This window comes from Numenius arquata, chromosome W (genome assembly GCF_964106895.1).
Source record: "Numenius arquata chromosome W, bNumArq3.hap1.1, whole genome shotgun sequence".
Classification (NCBI taxonomy): domain Eukaryota; kingdom Metazoa; phylum Chordata; class Aves; order Charadriiformes; family Scolopacidae; genus Numenius; species Numenius arquata.
Genome location: NC_133615.1, coordinates 29,069,076 through 29,088,600, shown reverse-complemented (window position 1 = coordinate 29,088,600; position 19,525 = coordinate 29,069,076). Strand labels below are relative to the sequence as shown.

Sequence of the window (19,525 nt, the reverse complement as noted above, 5' to 3'; positions counted from 1 at the left end):
TTTCCTTTGGCTTTGTAGAATAAGGGTGTCATTCCTTATTCTGTTTCTGCTTTAGAAATAGCATATCTAGGACTTTCAGACTCTTAACACAAACCCCATCTCTCTAATAAGCAGATGTGAAATATGAATGAGTCTTTTCAATTGATTACTACTACAGGGATGAAGAGCTAGGACAGTCCAGCAAGACTGAGATGTACCAGTCCCTTACTAAGTATTTCATTTTGCTGGTTCAAATGTCTCTATAGTCAGGGTTGTTTAAACGGAATCAAATTTACTTGTAATGAGCCATATAGTGATTCTCGTCTTTTTTTTTTCCTTTTCTTTTCCTCTTGTCTTCACATTAATTTCCGCCAAAAAAAGCACATCTGATTTTGTAATGAGCTAAGCAACTGTTTCTCAATTACACCAAATATTACTGCTCTTCAGTTGAAGTTTAAAGGCATGGTAACTTCAATATTATCAAAGGTTCTCCTCACAATAAAATCTTCAGTAATTCTTCACCAGTTTCATAAAACTTTCAGTACCAAGTTACTCAAGGAAGACTTGAGTAAGGAATACTTTCTACCAAATTCTTAGAGTTGTTTCTAGAACATCATAGACCCATGGCAATGAAACCCAAATTGCACACAATGGTAAGGTGCTAATTGCTGCACACATTTAAGTTCTGTTTTATAAGTTTGCTCTTTCTGATGCATATTTGTTAATGTATGCCTTGGAAAGTGTGCTACAACTAGCAAGTGGTGCATGTATCTTTGGACTTAACTAGATCGATAGTAGGATATAGGAGGTCCAAGGAGAGGAATGCTGAAATAGGAACTACTTTATTTCCGAATGTTAAAAAAAAAAAAAAGTTATATTTGTTTTTTCTTTTGGTTTTCCTGTAACCTGTGTCCTTTCTAAAGCAGCTGGTTTGGGTCTCTCCTTTTCTTAGCCCTGCTCTGTCTGTCCATCACTCAGTATGTCTTTTCCAGCCAGCTCATTCCAGTTTCTGAATCTCTCTCTGTCCTGTCCTCAACCCCCTGCCATGATATTTCCATATGTATGAAGGACACAACTTTATTCCTAACATTTCTGTCTTGTGCTTTTTGAGAATCTGAACTGGGAACTTTTTCCTTGCTGAGGGACAAAGAAGCTTTTAAAGCATCATGAGATGTTTATATATGAGCCAACACTTTTTTACTTGAGAAATGTGTATGTATGTGAGGGAAGATGGGAGGAAATCCCATATGGTCATAGACCAGAAAGAAAATGTCGTCATATGTGAAAAGATCTCAATATGTCCTTGATTCATGTCAAGGTCAGTAGAGACAACGGATATTATCTAGTTAGATTTCTGTGCATGAGAGGCTATAGAGATTGACTTCCTGGTTCCTGCAGCAGGTGGACAATCCACATGGAGCAGTCTATACATTTAGGAACTGTTTTATCATTGTACTGAAGACCATCAATGGTAAGAGTTACAGACAACTTTCATCTCCTCTCTCAGAATGTATCTCTATCCTGAGTAAAATGAGTTTTCTTCTTGAAGCCAAAGTGTGAGATGTGTTACTTATAGACAGGGTTGTCTTACATCTTTGAATTTCCTGTTTAAGCTGGAAGGAAACATTGCCAGCAACCTCGGCACCTTATGCTTGTAATTTTTCATAGCCACCCACCTCCAAACCTTACACTTTCCTTCCCTTCTGCTTTTCCTAATATTAAATCTCTCTTTGCTATAATTAAAAAAAAAAAAAAAAAGAGAACATATAAAGTATAAGAACCAGGCATTCCCATTATTGCTGGCAGTATGATGACCTGTTCTCTGACATTCAAGATCAAGGCAATATGCTCTGGGCTGCAGAATCTTCCCAAACACTGCTAGCCATTCATCATCTGTCCTGTGGCAGAAGCACTGGCATGAATCTCCACAGCTGGCTGAATGTGTTGCTGTATTCAGTTATGCTGGATCTTAAATTGGTTTTTAACACATCTCTGTGAATCATGGTCAGCTGGAGAATCAGAAGTTTCTGTTGGAAACACCAAGGCAAAGAAACCTGAGTTTCACATCATTTTTGTTTATATGTTGGAGGACTACATTCAGCAGAGACCCGAGTTCTCTAAATTACAACCTGAGACATGTTTGAAAATAGTTTATACTACCTCCCTCATGGCCTCTCCCCTTTCTGGGACTAAAAGGGACTTGCTGGCCAACATCAGTACCTGTTTTGCTCTAGGCGGAAATTAAAATCCTGTGAAGCTGCCACAATGGGAGACATTTGTCAGTGGAAATACAATATAAGAATACAGCATTTTGCTGTTCCTGGACACAAAGCTCTACTCAGCTGTCACAGGAGTAACCGATGCAATGAGGTGAAATTCATATCTCTCAGCATAAGCTGAATAATGAGAGAGCAGATTCCTGTGAATTCTTTACAGATATGACCTGTCAGAGCTCAGATGGTACTTCCAGCGCAGCTGAGTTCACCTGGCTTTTCGGTGCTGAGACACTGTGGAGGAATGGCTGAGTGAAAAGGGGCACAACTTGATTGCAATGAGCAACCCAGTCTTTGACAGGGATGAAAGCCCGGAGGAGGCTGTGAACTCTCCTTGAAAAACAGAAGTATGAAGAAGTAGCTACATGATAAACAAGAGATAAGCGGTACTGCCTCCGGGAGATAGAGAAACATCTGCTGCGCGTGGACAAGAGGTCTGCACTAATTGTGTGAGCGCTCTAGGCGCGTGAACAGAGACTGTAAGCCAATCGTATAGCTGTTGCTAGCACGTGCTCTGCTTGTCTGTCTTTATATACTCTGTGAGAACTTGAATAAAGTGAGAACGATCATACTCATATTGAGACTCATCGTTACTCCGGGTCCGTCTCCCACTCTGACAAGACACTTTCTAGAATATAACAACAGGAACTTTCACCATCACAGCCTGGCTTCAGACCTTCCCTGTGGATGTCTTTCAACTCCCTCTTATGGCCATGGAGGCTCTAAGACCTCTGCAGTCATGACAGTGTTGATGACCATTTTGACCTTTCTTAAGTTATTAATTCTTACTTTCAGAGTTCCTTTTTTTCCAGTTTTGCTGGACTGGTTGCTCTTTGGTTTAATTATATTAATGTTGTGCAGTGCATCAATTGCCTAGAGGTGGGTCCTTTTCAGAACAATACAAGAACAAGAGCCTGCAGCAAATGCTTCATTGTAGAAATAGATGTGATACAAGATCATTAGTCATTGTTCAATGATACATCAGCCCCCTCTGCCTTCCAATATCTGCCCCTCAAACAAAAAACACCACTTACTCAAGCAAAAAAAGATTTAATTATGTTTTGGTGAAAGACTAGATGGAGAAGAAATGTTTTTCTTCCTCCAGAAAATATCTAAACTTTTTGACTTCAGATGTGGATAGCAAAGGGAAACTGGGTAGCAATGCTGATAAGAAACATATACATTTCTTGGGTATCTTGCATAAATTTAAAAACTCCTGGACTGTTCCATCTATGGTACTAAAGCTGAGCTAGTAGTAGATAACCAAATAATCTTCTAGCAGTTCCCAGACCTGTTCAGATCTCTCCTAAAGACAATATTTCTGCCCTGTTTGGCTGTTTAATACTAACATTCAGGTACCATTTACACTTGAAGGTATACGCCATAATTTTCTTTGGGAGTATATGTCAAGTTTTTTGACCATGGCCAGATTTTTGTCATCTGTCAATCCTAAAATTGGGTGTGAGTTGTAACAGATATTTCCCAGATGCCAAATTAGACCAGCACCAGAAAGACAGAATGATCTGTGCCAAACAGTTTAGATGAAGATGATGGGATGACACCATGAGCAGAATATAAATTTATGAAGATAATTGCAATATTTGCAATAGCAATATAAAAATTGTATCTATCTCATTATCCTAGAAACTAGACAAGGACTGCCAAAGGCTTCAAGCAAACATCAGTTACATACAGAATTTAGGCCTCTATCTAGTTATAAATCCTTTATTTATTTTTAAGGGTTAATTTTCTCCTAAAGATAAAATATATGAAAGAAAGGAATGGGGAGATCTTGAGAGATTTGAAAAGCAAATAAAGCCTGTGAGCCAGAATCTGTTAGAGTAACACAGGTCCAGGGATTTTCCTTTCAAGATCACACAGAACTTCCTTATTTTCCCAGTCCCAACTCCTATCTAGAATAGATCCTTGGCAATTTCTGCTTGGTCTTAAGAATGAATTATTAGCCTGGGCATCTGAGCAAGTTTCAGTCAAAACATGCCAGAAGTTAATCATGAATGAGTCTTACTGCTCTAAAGATGCCTGAGCCAGTGTTTGCATCCTGCCACTTAGGATTGGATAAACCAGTGAATTTCTTAGTATGTTCATGTTTAAATGGTAGTGACAGAAATTTTGTGCAATTCAGCTGTTTCATTTCACAGAGGGTTATGACACTTGCTGTTAGGATTTTGTCCCTCCTCTGACCTGAAAGAAGAATCACTCATTTATTGCCAGAAAGTTTTATCTGATTTACCAGTCCTGCTGTAACAATAGCTTTCCAAAAGGACAAAAGGTGACTGACTTCCAACGAAACTCAGTGGCAACCCCCTCTCTGCCCTTCCTTAGAACCATTGAAAATATGCTCCTAGATGCAAAAAATCCACTGATGTTGGAAACATAAGCGAAATTAAAATAATGAGGTTGTGCAGTATTCTGATTTTGAAACAGCATGACACTGCATTTCTCCTGAGCCTTTGTACTGAAGGATGTTAAAGCATGATGCAAACACTGCAACTTTAGTCCTCATAGCCTTGAAGCATGAACTATTATAATTGTTCAAACCATGAAAAACTGAGGTAGACACAGACTGAATTAATCCAGGTTCACAGACAGTCAGGAAGGGTCCTGACAATTTTGATAATCAAAGCCTACAGGGATTGTGTGCAGAGAGGTCCTGGGAAGGTGAGGGGGAAAGACAGCTACCTAATTACTTACACAGATCATTGCTTAAATCACTTATTATAATTGTTACTAGGCCCCCAGAAGTCATAAGAACCATCATCAGTGAGAAGAAGTCATTACTGTGCATAACCAGAGTAAAGACCCTGTCTCACAGAGTTTTCAATCTAAATCACTGGCTCCTGATGTTGAAATGTAGCTCCCTGGCATTAAAATGAAGTCACAGAACCCAAGCTAATGAGATTTTTCTGCCACTATTAACATTGACTACTCAAGGAAACAGAACTGCCAGCCCCACTAGCAGGAGCTGAGGAGGTGGTGTTACAAGGCAAGCAGGTTTGGGGAGCAGTGAGAAGTCAGGGAGTAAGGGAAAGAAGGAAAAAGAGAAGACAGTGGCAGGGAGGTCCAACTTAGAAAGAAAAAAGTGGGGAACAACATGTGATGAACGGGAAAAAGGACTTCACTGAGAGGTTCAAATGAACAATTTATTTGGACTTCACTCACAGGTCCAATATGCCACTATTGCAGGTTTTATGGGTACAATGGCGATTACAGTTTAAAAGCAATTCGCAGAATACACTATTACAACCTACAAGTGATGCCAAAAAGTAACAACACAAACCACAAGCGCGCTAGATATTAATACCTTAAAAGAGTGCACCAATCACGATCTTAATAGCATGCCTTATACCATACGTATGTTTCTTTATCACTTACCCTCTCTCTCAGGTAAGGTCGCTCAATCCCTGGGAAGTTACCCTGTACAGTGTCCTGGACAAGGGGGGGGACGAATCTCCTACAGGCCAGCTGTATCGTTGGAAGATTCCCCATTTTTCGCCCCAAACCTTACGGTTTATATTTCCTGATTCGGTGGGGGTGCAGGATTATGCCTGAGTGGATTACACTATCTGGGATATTTACCTCTGGTGGTGTGATGGCTCCTAAGTTTCTGTTGCCAATTTTGTGATGTCTAGCACCCAAAGTCATGGGACTAGTGGTGGGATGGGACTCAGGGCATTTTGTTTGTTAAGCGAGTTTGTTAAGGCTCCATTCGGTTTCGGTTCTTATTGTGATGCAATCTTGAGACAACTCCAGGCTGAGCCATTTTTGCAGCTCCCCCCAAGTTATCAATGCATAGACAAGGCAAGGCGGAGATGAAGCTGAGTCGGATGACAACTCCCTGCATCTCACCGGTTTGGCTGGGTGCTCCCATACACAACATGTCCAAATGAACAAACAGATAAGGAGTGGGAGGGGAAGCAGAGACAGAAGGGAAGGAATTGAGAGCAATTACATGATCACAAACAATATTTTTGCCACTGAAGAAGTCACCACCACCCTGATGAGACACAGCAGCCAGCCAGCCATACTATTATTGCACAGTAGTCACCAAGTAAAAGGTCTGAGCTGAAGGCACATGCACAACCCAGTGATGACTCTATACATAATGCACTGACTTGTTAGCTCATGACCATGTAGACAGCCCTCAGAAGGAAGAAAATATCAGGTAATAAAAGACTTCAATCTAAGGGAGCAAACATTGCAAGAAACAAAGACCAGAAGTTGAAATTAGACAAATGTGCTGTGTAGAGAGTGATGGAGAACTGTTGACATTAGTCCTATGTCTAGCACTGATGGAGACCTGGGATGACACCAACTGGTCTGCACTGCCATGTTTTAAGTAAATTTGGCAAGAGGCACCTGAAAAAATTTCAGTTGCAGTTGAAGGATCTAGAGGTCTTCAGAATTTCTGAATGAATGCACTTACTTTCTGGAAACATAACTATGTTTTTTTGGTCAGGGTTCTTTTGGAAGGGTGTAGGAAGAGCAGCAGGCCTTAACGACAGTCCAACCTCTTGTAAACCATATATCCAAACCAAATTCATTTGCAATTATAGCAGAGACATCCCATCTGAAGTTTTACATTATATTTATGTCTGTTGCATGACTGTCTAGAAAGATTAATTTCTAGCTTCAGCCAGTATTGTGGGGTAACTCTAGGGTTCACTTTTCCTAAATAAATGAATAAAGAGATAAAGAACACTTACTAGCTTTTGTGGCAGCTAACACTTCTTGGCTAGGCTTAGCTTTCCATTTCTGTGTCATGGATTTGCATTCTGAATAACGTCAAATGCCTCTAAAACAGACATCAGAAAACTGCAGATCTGTTAAGATTTCTAATCTTTACTGGTGAGAATCAACTTTTCATCACGCACAGAGAAACCAGTTCCCATCTCCTCTCCCTCCAGAAATTAGACTGTACAGTGGAAAGGCTCCAAGTCTCTGCTGTTTAATGGCAAATTGGCTTGGGGCACCAGCAGTACTAGTTCTAAAATCAAGTGAGCTGCCACCAATACATCTTTCACAGTCAAGCTGTAGATAAATGGATGGTGAGATTGTCAAAGATGGGATTCAAAGTTACCAATGAGTCCTATCCTCATCTCCTTGTTTTCTGGAAAATAATATTATTTCCTTCAAGTACGGTGTATTTTTTCCAGGTGAAAAACAAAGGGCTGTGATGAGAGAAAGCAAAGAATAATTTTCCTTACTAAAACAATCAACTTCCCTCCCTATTCCCCCTTCTCCAAAACCAAAATCTGTTAGGAGTTTGCTTTGATGGGAAGGGGTAAGATTTGTAAAAGCTTCTGGGATGAGATGGAAGGAGACCTGAAAGGAAGAAAAATTATGTGTGTTTTTGTTGAGGGGAGAGCAGGATGGCAGAGACATTTGTGGCATCAGCAATATTGATCCTGAGGCAAAGGTACCCCTCAGAATTTCCAGGTTACAAATGAACGTGTCTTTCCCCATCCTCATACCCCATGAATCGAAATAAGCTGGCTCCTTGAATCACAGGCTTGCTTCTGCTGCAGGTCAGTAAAAAACATTGACAGAAGGTTGGAAAAAACCCCTTCCAAGGGATGCGTGGCATGCACTCACCTCCATGGCTGCTGTGGATCACAGTCTGAGTAAGATGAACAGATTTTGTGAATGGATGGTACACAAACTGATGAATCTCTGTCTGTGATGGCATGGTTTGATGGCAATGGTTGTTAGAGGGTTTTCATGCAAATTGTGTGCTTGACATTGTGCAAATGACATGAAAAGGTATCTCCTGCCCTGAAGAGGAGGTTTCCTACAAGACACATAGTGGAATGAGAGAGATTCAGGGAAAGCATTGCTCTAGGTACCTTTCTATTTCCCTATGGGAACTAAGCTAGGTTTTCTCCTTACTAAAGAGACCAAGATGATCATGTTCAGATTACTTGCCATACATGCCTAACATAAACGCTATGTCTTATGCAACATCTTAGTTCAAAGAAGCATTGAATAGTTGCATCTTTGGACATTGGACTGCCAGATTCATGCTGCCTCTGCAGTTGACAGAAGATAGTAGATTCCCTCTAACCATCTGAAAGTTATATGCACCTAATATTACCTATATTTCTAAAATGCCATCAATTTTAGGATGGAATGAGTGTCCTTTGTCAAGGTACAGCTCACTCTTTATTGATTAGTGTTGGCATAAATGACTAGCTTAGAGGCTAGGCTTAAAATCTGGATAGCATAGATGAGATGCTCTTCCCTGTCTTCTCTGAATCTTGTAAGAGAAAAAATCAACCTCCTCTGTTTCCCTCCAGAGAGGTTCATAGCAAGAGAGTAATTCATGATTATTTTTTTTTGTGAAAAAATAGCTGTACCTATGGCATTTTGTTACTCAATGAGGGAATTTCGTAGCCAAACATATGGGTGAAATTGCCACTATGCATGAGTCACACGCATAGAAGATAAATATCTGAGACTTTCAACAGAGTGGTCATTTCATGTCCTTACAGATATAAATTCCCACCATAGTTAGTCATTGCCTGTGTAGAAACACTGTTTATTGGCAGGAAGCATGTGGAAAGTCTGATTCATTGTACAGACTCCCGACATATGTAGGGTCCATGAGGGATGGCAGAGTTATGAAAGATGATGCATTGCCAGAACAAGACATTTTTATACCATGCATTGCTTATCACAGGTTCTCAGCACCATCCAGAAGTCTTTGACGGTGATTTGAGACTTGTTAGAAAGGGTTTCTTATTTACTGCAGCAAAAAGTTTTTCAACCTTCCCTAAATACATTTCTAATCTAAACTGTTCCAAAGAGGTATCCAGCTTTTCAGGAATATGATGTTTAACTGTCAGGTGGCTTTTTGCATGATCTTTTCTTCTAAGCTTTTGGGATATTTAATATTTAGTCCACATGGTTTTATTCTGTTTTATTTTATTGTTAATGGTTGGACTCGATGATCTTAAGGGTCTTTTCCAACCTAAATGATTCCATGATTTTATGATTTTATTTTAATACTGCGCTTATGCTTAATGACAAAAGGATGTTGTCTGAGTGCAGAATCACCCTTTCCTTCTTTAGTCAACTCTACCTATGTCAGGGAAACAAGTGAGTTTTCTTTTACAAGAAGATAAAATTATGATGGATGAAATATAAGGAATAATTGAATTAGTGTCATAACAGCGGCATAGATTTCAATTAGAAAAAAATATTTCCATTGTGATAAAGTTCTGGCCATACATTTCAGAAATCATACATTTTTGTAGCCTTATGTCGTGGTTTCGGCCTAATTTACCAAAACCAGACCGACAGATGGCCCTTCTCCCCCCCAAAAAAAAAGGAGAGAGGAGGAGAAAGAGATAAGGAGATTCAGAAGTTTAGAATGAACTAAACTACTTTAATGAAGAATTAATATTAAAATAAAAATAAAGAAGAAAATAATGAAATAGATACAATATATACAAAACCGTATCAAGCTCCCAGGATGACAGTCACGTCACCGGCAGGCACTGGGGAAGTCCCAGACTGGACTCAGTGACAAATGGGAACTGGATTCCAGCTCTGGAGTCAGGAACACACGGATCGGGATCAAAGGCAGATGAACAGACAGAGTCCTCTCTGGACGTCGGCCATCGCAGGAAGGGGGCTGACCCTTTGATCCCTCAGCCTTTATACTGAGCATGGGGCAGATGGGATGGAATACCCCAGTTGGTCAGGTTTGGGTCACCTGTCCTGTCCACTCCTCCTCACCGATGTGACCCCTCTACGTTTTTTCCGTTTCCGACCCCCTAAGGGGGCAAATAACGAAATTGGCTGACCTTGGTTGTTATAGCAATAAGTATAAGCAAGGGCCTCCCTGCATACCATTCCTTGGCATGGAGCACAAACATTGGTCTTATCATTCTGAGAACGAGCAGTTTTCTCCACAATGTGCCGTTAATTTCAGAGAGTTAGAGGGGGCCTAGCTAAGATGTAAAGTTACAGAACAGAAAATTGGTTCAGTTTTACTTCAAACCAGGACATTCCACCCCTTATTCCATACCATTTGCATCATGCTTAGATTACAACTACTATCATCTATAAAATCTATACACACATACATATATAGATAGATATATGTAAGTCACTCAGTTATGATTTATTTTTATATACAAAAGCTAAGTCCATTTCACAGCAGATCAGGTTCTCAGGGTAGGAGAGATGGTGTGAAATTCATTGTGGTTCGTGTCCATGAGTAACATGTCCATCTCAGAGAAGTTTTACTAGACGCCACTTGATCAATCCGGCTAGGTTTCATCATTGCAGTGTCATCCTGAAAAACACTTATAGAACACTGTTAGTATTATAAACAACTAACATCATACTCGGAATTAAATATTCTCACCCAGGGTCAAATTCCCTTGAGGTACACATTGAACTTCTCCATTCTTCAGCATCACCCACCAAGTACATCCAGGTCCTTGAGCAAAAACAGTCCCACAAATGGGTTTGCCTTTGCCCGAGGCAGGAAAAACCCATACAGTTTTCCCCACCATATTCCTTTCATGCACCACAGGGACTTTATCCCCTTCTACAATATGTAAAAGGTCTGATTGAGCAGGACCACCTCGATTGATGGATCCCCTGGTATTAACTAACCAAGTAGCTTGCGCTAAATGCTTGTCCCAATTTTTAAAGGATCCACCACCCATCGCTTTTAGGGTAGTTTTTAACAATCCATTGTATCGTTCAATTTTTCCAGAAGCTGGTGCATGATAGGGAATATGATATATCCACTCAATACCATGTTCTTTTGCCCAGCTACTTATAAGATTGTTTTTGAAATGAGTTCCATTGTCAGACTCAATTCTTTCTGGAGTACCATGTCGCCACAAGACTTGCTTTTCAAGGCCCAGGATGGTATTCCGGGCCGTGGCATGGGGCACGGCATAGGTTTCCAACCATCCGGTGCTTCCTTCCACCATTGTAAGCACGTAACGCTTACCCTGGCGGGTTTGAGGGAGTGTGATATAGTCGATTTGCCAAGCCTCCCCATACTTGTATTTCAACCACCGACCTCCATGCCACAAAGGTTTTAACCTTTTAGCTTGCTTGATTTCGGCGCATGTTTCACAATCGTCCGTGGTTAAATCCACCCCTCGGTCACGAGCCCATTTGTACGTTGCATCTCTTCCTTGATGACCTGAAGTGTCATGGGCCCATCGAGCTAAGAACAATTCACCTTTATGTTCCCAGTCTAAATCTGTCTGGAAAATCTTAGCTGCTCGGTCCACTTGCTGATTGTTTTGATGTTCCTCAGTGGCTCGACTCATAGGTACGTGGGCATCTACATGGCGTACTTCCACGACTAGTTTCTCTAGCCGGTCAGCAATATCTTGCCATAATTCAGCAGCCCAAATGGGTTTACCCTTGCGCTGCCAGTTGCTCTGCTTCCACTGTTTTAACCATCCCCACAGAGCATTTGCCACCATCCATGAGTCAGTATAGAGTATTGGCCACTTTTCTCGTTCAGCAATGTCTAGGGCCAGCTGGATAGCTTTTACCTCTGCAAATTGACTTGATTCACCTTCTCCTTCAGTAGCTTCTGCAACTCGTCGTGTGGGACTCCATACAGCAGCTTTCCATCTTCGATGCTTTCCTACAATACGACAAGATCCATCAGTGAACAAAACATACTGTTTCTCATTATCTGAGAGTTCATTATATGGTGGGGCTTCCTCAGCACGTGTTACCACCTCCTCTGGTGGCATTGTGAAATCTCCGCCTTCGGGCCAGTTTGTGATCACTTCTACAATTCCTGGACGATTTGGATTTCCTATTCGAGCTCGCTGTGTGATTAAGGCAATCCACTTACTCCAGGTAGCATCGGTGGCATGATGAGTAGAAGGAACTTTACCTTTGAACATCCAACCTAACACTGGCAATCGGGGCGCCAGGAGGAGCTGTACTTCAGTACCAATTACTTCTGAAGCAGCTCTAACTCCTTCATACGCTGCCAAGATTTCTTTCTCAGTTGGAGTATAGTTGGCCTCGGAGCCTTTATAGCCTCGACTCCAAAATCCCAGGGGTCGACCTCGAGTTTCCCCTGGTCCTTTCTGCCATAGGCTCCAGGTAGGGCCATTATCTCCAGCTGCAGTATACAGCACATTTTTAATGTCCTGTCCTTTTCTGACTGGTCCAAGTGCTACTGCACACACAATCTCTTGTTTAATTTGTTCAAAGGCTTGTCGTTGCTCAGGACCCCACACAAACTCATTTTTCTTTCGAGTCACTTCATAGAGAGCTTTCACAATCTGACTATAACCTGGAATATGCATTCTCCAGAAACCCACAACGCCTAAGAAGGCTTGTGTTTCCTTTTTGTTAGTAGGTGGGGACATAGCTGTTATTTTGTTAATCACCTCCATTGGGATCTGGCGACGCCCATCTTGCCATTTAATTCCCAAGAATTGGATGTTTCGTGCAGGTCCCTTGACCTTACCTCTTTTCACAGCAAAACCTGCTTTCAGAAGAATCTCAATTACTTTCTTACCTTTCTTGAAAACTTCTTTTGCTGTATAACCCCACACAATGATGTCATCAATGTATTGCAGGTGTTCTGGAGCTCCACCCTTCTCCAGTGCAGTCTGGATCAGTCCATGGCAAATAGTAGGGCTGTGTTTCCACCCCTGGGGCAGTCGATTCCAGGTGTACTGGACACCCCTCCAGGTGAAAGCAAACTGTGGCCTGCACTCTGCTGCTAAAGGAATAGAGAAAAAGGCATTAGCAATGTCAATTGTAGCATACCACTTGGCTGCCTTCGACTCTAGTTCATATTGCAGTTCTAGCATGTCTGGCACAGCAGCACTCAGTGGGGGTGTGACTTCATTCAGGCCACGATAGTCTACTGTTAGACGCCAGTCACCATCAGACTTGCGCACTGGCCATATCGGGCTGTTAAAGGGTGAGCGAGTCTTGCTGATCACTCCTTGAGTCTCCAGCCGACGAATCAGGTTCTGAATGGGAATCAAAGAATCTTGGTTAGTGCGATACTGTCATCGATGCACCGTGGAAGTAGCAAGTGGTACCTGCTGTTCTTCAACCTTCAGCAATCCTACCACAGAAGGGTCATCTGAAAGGCCAGGTGAGGTAGACAGCTGTGTAATACCCTCAGTCTCTACAGCTGCTATACCAAAAGCCCACCGATACCCTTTCGGGTCTTTGAAATACCCTCTCTTGAGGTAGTCTATGCCAAGGATGCACGGAGCATCTGGGCCAGTCACAATAGGATGCTTTTCCCATTTATTCTTATTCAAGCTCACTTCGGCCTCCAGTACAGTCAGTTCTTGAGATCCTCCTGTCACTCCTGCAATAGTGACTGATTCTGTCCCTCTATGATTCCATGGCATTAGGGTACACTGTGCACCAGTGTCCACCAGGGCTCTATACTTTCATGGCTCTAATGTGCCAGGCCATCGAATCCACACAGTCCAATAAACTCGGTTATCCCTCTCCTCCTCCTGGCTGGAGGCAGGGCAACCCTAATGCTGAGGACAGCATCTCCAATTGCAAGGTGAGTTCCTGTCTGGACAGGGGCAGTGCATATTCTGAACTGGAGCAGCCATATTCATGTAACCATCCTTTCTTCTGTTTGCTTTACCTTGCAACTCAAGCACTCATGCCTGCAGGGCTGAAGTAGGTTTTTTATCCCATCTCCTCATGTCCTCTCCATTATTGCAGAGGCAAAGCCACAGGAAACCTCGGAGCGAGTCCTGTTTCCCTTTGGTTGGTCTCATAGGAGGGCGTTTTTTCTTAATGGCTGCAACTCTGGTCTTAACTGCAGCTTGGGCCTGAGCAGGCACCTCAGTCTGAGCTGCAACTTGGATCTGAGCTGCAACTTGAGTCTGAGCTGGAGAAGAGTAAGATTCTCTCCCAATCTCAGCAAGTTTTTCAAGCAGTTTGTGAAAAATTGTCTCGTTTTGCTCAACTATTGCCTTGGTCATTTTCTCCATTGTCTCATTCTGTGTCTTATTCTGTTCAGCCATCTTCTCAGTTTGTTCAGCCACTTTCTTAGTCAGGTTTTCTATTGCTGCAACACCGATGGGACGAGAGAGACTGTCTTCATACTGTCGCACCCTATCAGCAACCTCATTTACAGTTGATGTATCGGTATCAGATGCTCCCCAGACCATTGTTGACAAAATGTGGGAATACACTGATGGTGCACTCTGCACAAACTTTTTCAACAAAGGTCATTGACATGGCATTTCATCAGGATTTATAGTCATTTGCCAATCGCCATAAATCACTTCTCGAACAGCCAGTTCTCTCAGGTAATTAATACCTTTCTCCATGCTGGTCCATTGCCTTGGACGGCATTGGATATCATCCTTAAAGGGATATCTGCTCTTTACAGCTGATAACAGTCGCCTCCAGAGACTGAGAACGTCTGCCTTATTCCCAATCGCTTTATCAATACCTCCCTCTTTGGCCAGATTTCCCAGCTGGCTGGCTTCTCTACCATCTAAGTCTATGGAATTAGCTCCACTGTCCCAGCATCGGAGCAACCAAGAGAGAAGTGGCTCCCCATCATGATGAGTAAAATCCTTCCTCAGATTTCACAAATCCTTCATAGAGAAAGAGTTAATAATTACATCTACATCTGAGGCATCATCCTGTATCGAGGCTGGCTGAGAAGGACCCTCTCCCCTATCTACCTGAGAAGGGGCTGTTGACTGTGTTGTAAGAGGGTGCTTTCCTTTATCTACACCAGAAGGACCCTGTCCTGCATCTTCATCAGAGGAACCCTCTCCCGAGCTCTCTAGCTTGGGCATGTCCTTGTCGTAAGGGGCAGGGGACCGAGCCGACTTCTTTTTCTGCTTCCTGGTCACCGGAGCAACTTGTGCCGGTTCTGCTGGCGCTGGGGGAGCGGCAGTGCTCGGGTTGGGAGCTGGAGCAGTGACAGCGCTGGCTGTCGGGGCCGGAGCAGCCGGTGCAGCTGCGGGCGGGGGAGGGGCTGGCGATGGAGATGTGGGGGGTGCGGGCGGCGGAGTCACTTTCACCGCCGGCTGCGGAGTGACCGGGGCCGGGACGGGCCGGGGCGCGGCTTGGGCCGGGGCCGGAGCCGGAGCCGGTGGGGGGGCGACCGCTGCCGCTGGGGCCGGTGTCGGCGGGGCCAGGGGCGTGGTTTTCGCCGGGGCCGGAGCCTTGGCTTGTGCCGGTGGCTGTGGGGGAGCAGCCGATGCCGTTGGCGCCGGTCTCGGCGTGGCCTTGGCCGGTGCCGCTGGCTTGGCTTGGGCCGGGGCCGGGGCTGGGGCTGGGGCTGGTTCTGTTTGTGTCTGAGTAGCAATAGTGCATGTCACACAACGCTCACTTCTGCACTGACATTTCATAGCAAATACTGCCTGCATTACATTCAGTGAAATCGACAGCACTATTACAATTAAGTGACCGTAACAATAATCACAATCGTTCTCCAAAGAGCCCACAGGTTTCTCATCCCCTAATTCCGTTGGTATCACTTTGGGATAATCACTAAGAGGCAAGGTAAACTTTCCCCAGTGAAAATCGAAAGTGTGATTAGCAACAGAATCCATCACATGATGCCCAAGATATGCAGGTACCATAGCAATCCAACTGACCACATCATACATCTGGAGGCACATCCACACGAATACAGCACGCTTGACCCACCGCATCCAAACACAAAAAACAAATAAACCTTTCAATATATTCGGCCAGTTTAACACCACTGCGTCAATGAACTTCATACAAAGCTCTCTAAAAATATCATATACAATATTCTGTCGGTACGACATGATGTAAGCTGTCAGTTCTCCCTGAGCAAGCTGGAATTCAAACTATTCAGGCAATCTTATCAGACCACAGTCGTCGCACCCCACGTTGGGCGCCAATATATCTGTCGTGGTTTCAGCCGAATTTAGCAAAACCGGACCGACAGATGGCCCTTCCCCCCACTTCTTCCCCCCCAAAAAGAGGAGAGAGGAGGAGAAAGACATAAGGAGATTTACAAGTTTAGAATGAACTAAACTACTTTAATGAAGAATTAATATTAAAATAAAAATAAAGAAGAAAATAATGAAATAGATACAATATATACAAAACCGTATCAGGCTCCCAGGATGACAGTCACATCACCGGCAGGCACTGGGGAAGTCCCAGACTGGACTCAGTGACAAATGGGAACTGGATTCCAGCTCTGGAGTCAGGAACACACGGATCGGGATCAAAGGCAGATGAACAGACAGAGTCCTCTCTGGACGTCAGCCATCGCAGGAAGAGGGCTGACCCTTTGATCCCTCAGCTTTTATACTGAGCATGGGGCAGATGGGATGGAATACCCTAGTTGGTCAGGTTTGGGTCACCTGTCCTGTCCACTCCTCCCCACCGATGTGACCCCTCTACGTTTTTTCCGTTTCCGACCCTCTAAGGGGGCAAATAACGAAATTGGCTGACCTTGGTTGTTATAGCAATAAGTATAAGCAAGGGCCTCTCTGCATACCATTCCTTGGCATGGAGCACAAACATTGGTCTTATCATTCTGGACTGGCAGGCGGCGCGCGACAAAGGAAAAAAAAAAAAAGAAAAAAAAAAAGTCACCTGGCAGAAGAGATTTTTTGAATCGTGATTGGAACTCGGCCGAAGGCTATAAAAAAAAAAACAAAACAACTGTGGGTACACGCGGAGAGCGACAGCAGCAGCTGTGAGTGCTGCGGCTTTAAATTTGATTTAGATCGAGACGGAGAGGGGACTTCCCGGAGACGGAGAAGCCGAGGGAGACTGGAGAGGCCTGAAACGAGGAGGAGGGAGCCAAGTGGCTGACGGGGCAGGGGGCGGACCGGGCGAGCCGCGGCAAATTTAAAAGCGGCTACAGCTGCAGCAGGTTCAGAGCGCGAGGCGGGCGTGCGCGAGCGCAAGGGTGAGTATATTAGCGCGCAGGCACACGTGCACAGAGCTTGTGGGAAGCAGCAATCAGAGCACGCGGAGAGCTAGACTAGGGTGGAGAGGGGGCTTCCCGGAGACGGTGAAGCCAAAGGAGAGCAGAGAGTAAGAAAGGAGGCAGGAACCTCACAGGGGAACGCGAGGCTGAGGGTGAATGCTCCGTTTAGGCTCAAGAGAGGAAATGGCAACGAATCGCCCCAAAGCCCCTGTGAAGAAGAATGTGGGAACTCAGACCGAGCTCCCACGCAAAGATGCATCCGTGCAGGGCCCTGGCTGCACCGAATGCCTGAGCCTGGCTGTGGTACCACAGGGACCCAGAGACACCCATTGTGTGCGATGTGAGCAGATAAGCGACCTGCTCAGGCAGGTGGTGGAACTGAGAGAGGAGGTGGAAAGGTTAAGAAGCATTAGGGAATGCGAAAGTGAAATAGACTGGTGGAGCCGTACCCTGAGGCAAAGGCAGCAAGAAGAGGCTCTAAAAAAAGTAGATGATCCTCTCCCACCCTGTCACCGGGCAGAGAGAGGGGACTTAATAGAAAGGGGGGAATGGAAGCTGGTCCTTCCTCGGAGAGGCAGGCGGAACCCCCAACAGCCTCCCTCACCTTCCCAGCTGCATTTGTATAATAGGTTTGGAGTTCTGGATTTTGGGGATGAGGTAAATGAGAACGGAGAGGACGATCTACCCAGTGAGGCATCCAGGACTAGTCACCCACCCCCTTGCCTCAGGACCTCACCAACCAAGAAAAAAAGAAAGGTGATTGTAATAGGTGACTCCCTTCTGAGTGGAACAGAGGGCCCAATCTGTAGACCAGACCCGTCCCACAGGGAAGTCACCTGTCTCCCTGGGGCCAGGATTAAGGATATACAGAGGAAAATTCACTCCCTGGTTCAGCCCTCAGATTATTACCCACTACTGATATTTCAAGTAGGTAACGATGAGGTAACTACCAGAAGCCAAAAGGCAATGAAAAAGGACTTCAGAGCGCTGGGACGATTGGTCAAAGGATCAGGAACACAAGTGGTGTTCTCTTCTATCCCACCAGTCACAGGGATAGATGAAGGGATAAAAAGCAAGATTCAACAGATCAATTCGTGGCTAAAAGACTGGTGTAAATGGCAGAACTTTGGATTCTTTGATCATGGGCTGATCTACAGGTCACCAGGCATGCTGGCAGCAGGTGGGGGAAGCCTAACCCAAAGGGGAAAAAGGATACTGGGACAAGAATTAGCAGGGCTCATTGAGAGAGCTTTAAACTAGATTTGAAGGGGGACGGGGTTGGAACCAGGGTTACTAAAGTGGTGCCCAGGAGTAGTGTGCTAGTGGGTAAAGGTGCCAGTAAGGCCTTGCAGCCTGTTGCAGCAGTCGATGTGGGAGAGAAAGATACGTGCAGCTGTGAAGACATAAGGAGTAGTGATAAGATGGCAACTGCAGAAATGTCTGCACATGGACAGGTGGGAATTAGTGCCTGCCCTCCCAGAAAAATAGTGGGACGATTAGCCCAGCTGAAGTGCATCTACATGAATGCACGCAGCATGGGCAACAAACAGGAGGAGCTGGAGGCCATCGTACAGCAAGAAAACTATGATCTGGTTGCCATCACAGAAATGTGGTGGGAGGACTCACATAACTGGAGTGCTGTGATTGATGGCTATCAACTCTTCAGAAGGGACAGGAAAGGAAAGAGAGGTGGTGGGGTGGCCCTTTATGTTAAGAGTAGTATTGTATGCCTAGAACTTGGCAATACACATGAAGACAGTGTTGAGTGCCTATGGATAAGAATCAAGGGGAAGACCAATAAGGCAGACCTTGTGGTGGGAGTTTGTTATAGACCCCCAAACCAGGATATAAAGACTGATGAAATATTCTATAAGCAGCTGGCAGAGGCCTCACGATCACTCCCCCTTGTACTCATGGGGGACTTCAACTTCCCAGATATCTGCTGGAAATATAACACAGCAGAGAGGCAACAGTCCTGGAGATTCTTGGAGTGCATGGAAGACAACTTCCTAACACAGCTGGTGAGGGAACCAACTAGGGAAAGTGCCCTACTGGACCTGCTGATAGTTAATTCAGAAGGTCTTGTGGGGGATGTAAACGTTGGAGGTCATCTTGGACAGAGTGATCATGAAATGATAAAATTTTCAATTCTTGCTGAAGCAAGGCGGGGGGCCAGCAAAACTGCCACGTTGGACTTCCGAAGGGCAGACTTTGGCCTCTTCAGGAGCATGGTTGAAAGTGTCCCTTGGGAGACAGTCCTGAAGGGCAAAGGTGCCCAGGAAGGCTGGTCGCACTTCAAGGAGGCACTCTTAAAAGCGCAGGAAAG

The 19,525-nt window shown here is 44.3% G+C and overlaps 2 protein-coding genes across 49 annotated transcripts in view; one reads left to right on the top strand and one right to left on the bottom strand.

Moving 5' to 3' along the window:
* Positions 1 to 19,525, top strand: part of LOC141476573 (CUGBP Elav-like family member 4) — an 800,950-nt gene that overhangs the window by 230,322 nt on the left and 551,103 nt on the right. The gene's annotated exons all lie outside the window — the stretch shown is intronic.
* Positions 9,641 to 12,993, bottom strand: LOC141476713 (uncharacterized). The gene is made up of 2 exons (XM_074165518.1): positions 12,793 to 12,993; positions 9,641 to 11,898 (listed from the first exon to the last, which is right to left on the bottom strand). The coding sequence occupies exon 2, from the start codon at positions 11,729 to 11,731 to the stop codon at positions 10,631 to 10,633; it is 1,101 nt and encodes a 366-aa protein (XP_074021619.1). The 5' UTR covers positions 11,732 to 11,898; positions 12,793 to 12,993; the 3' UTR covers positions 9,641 to 10,630.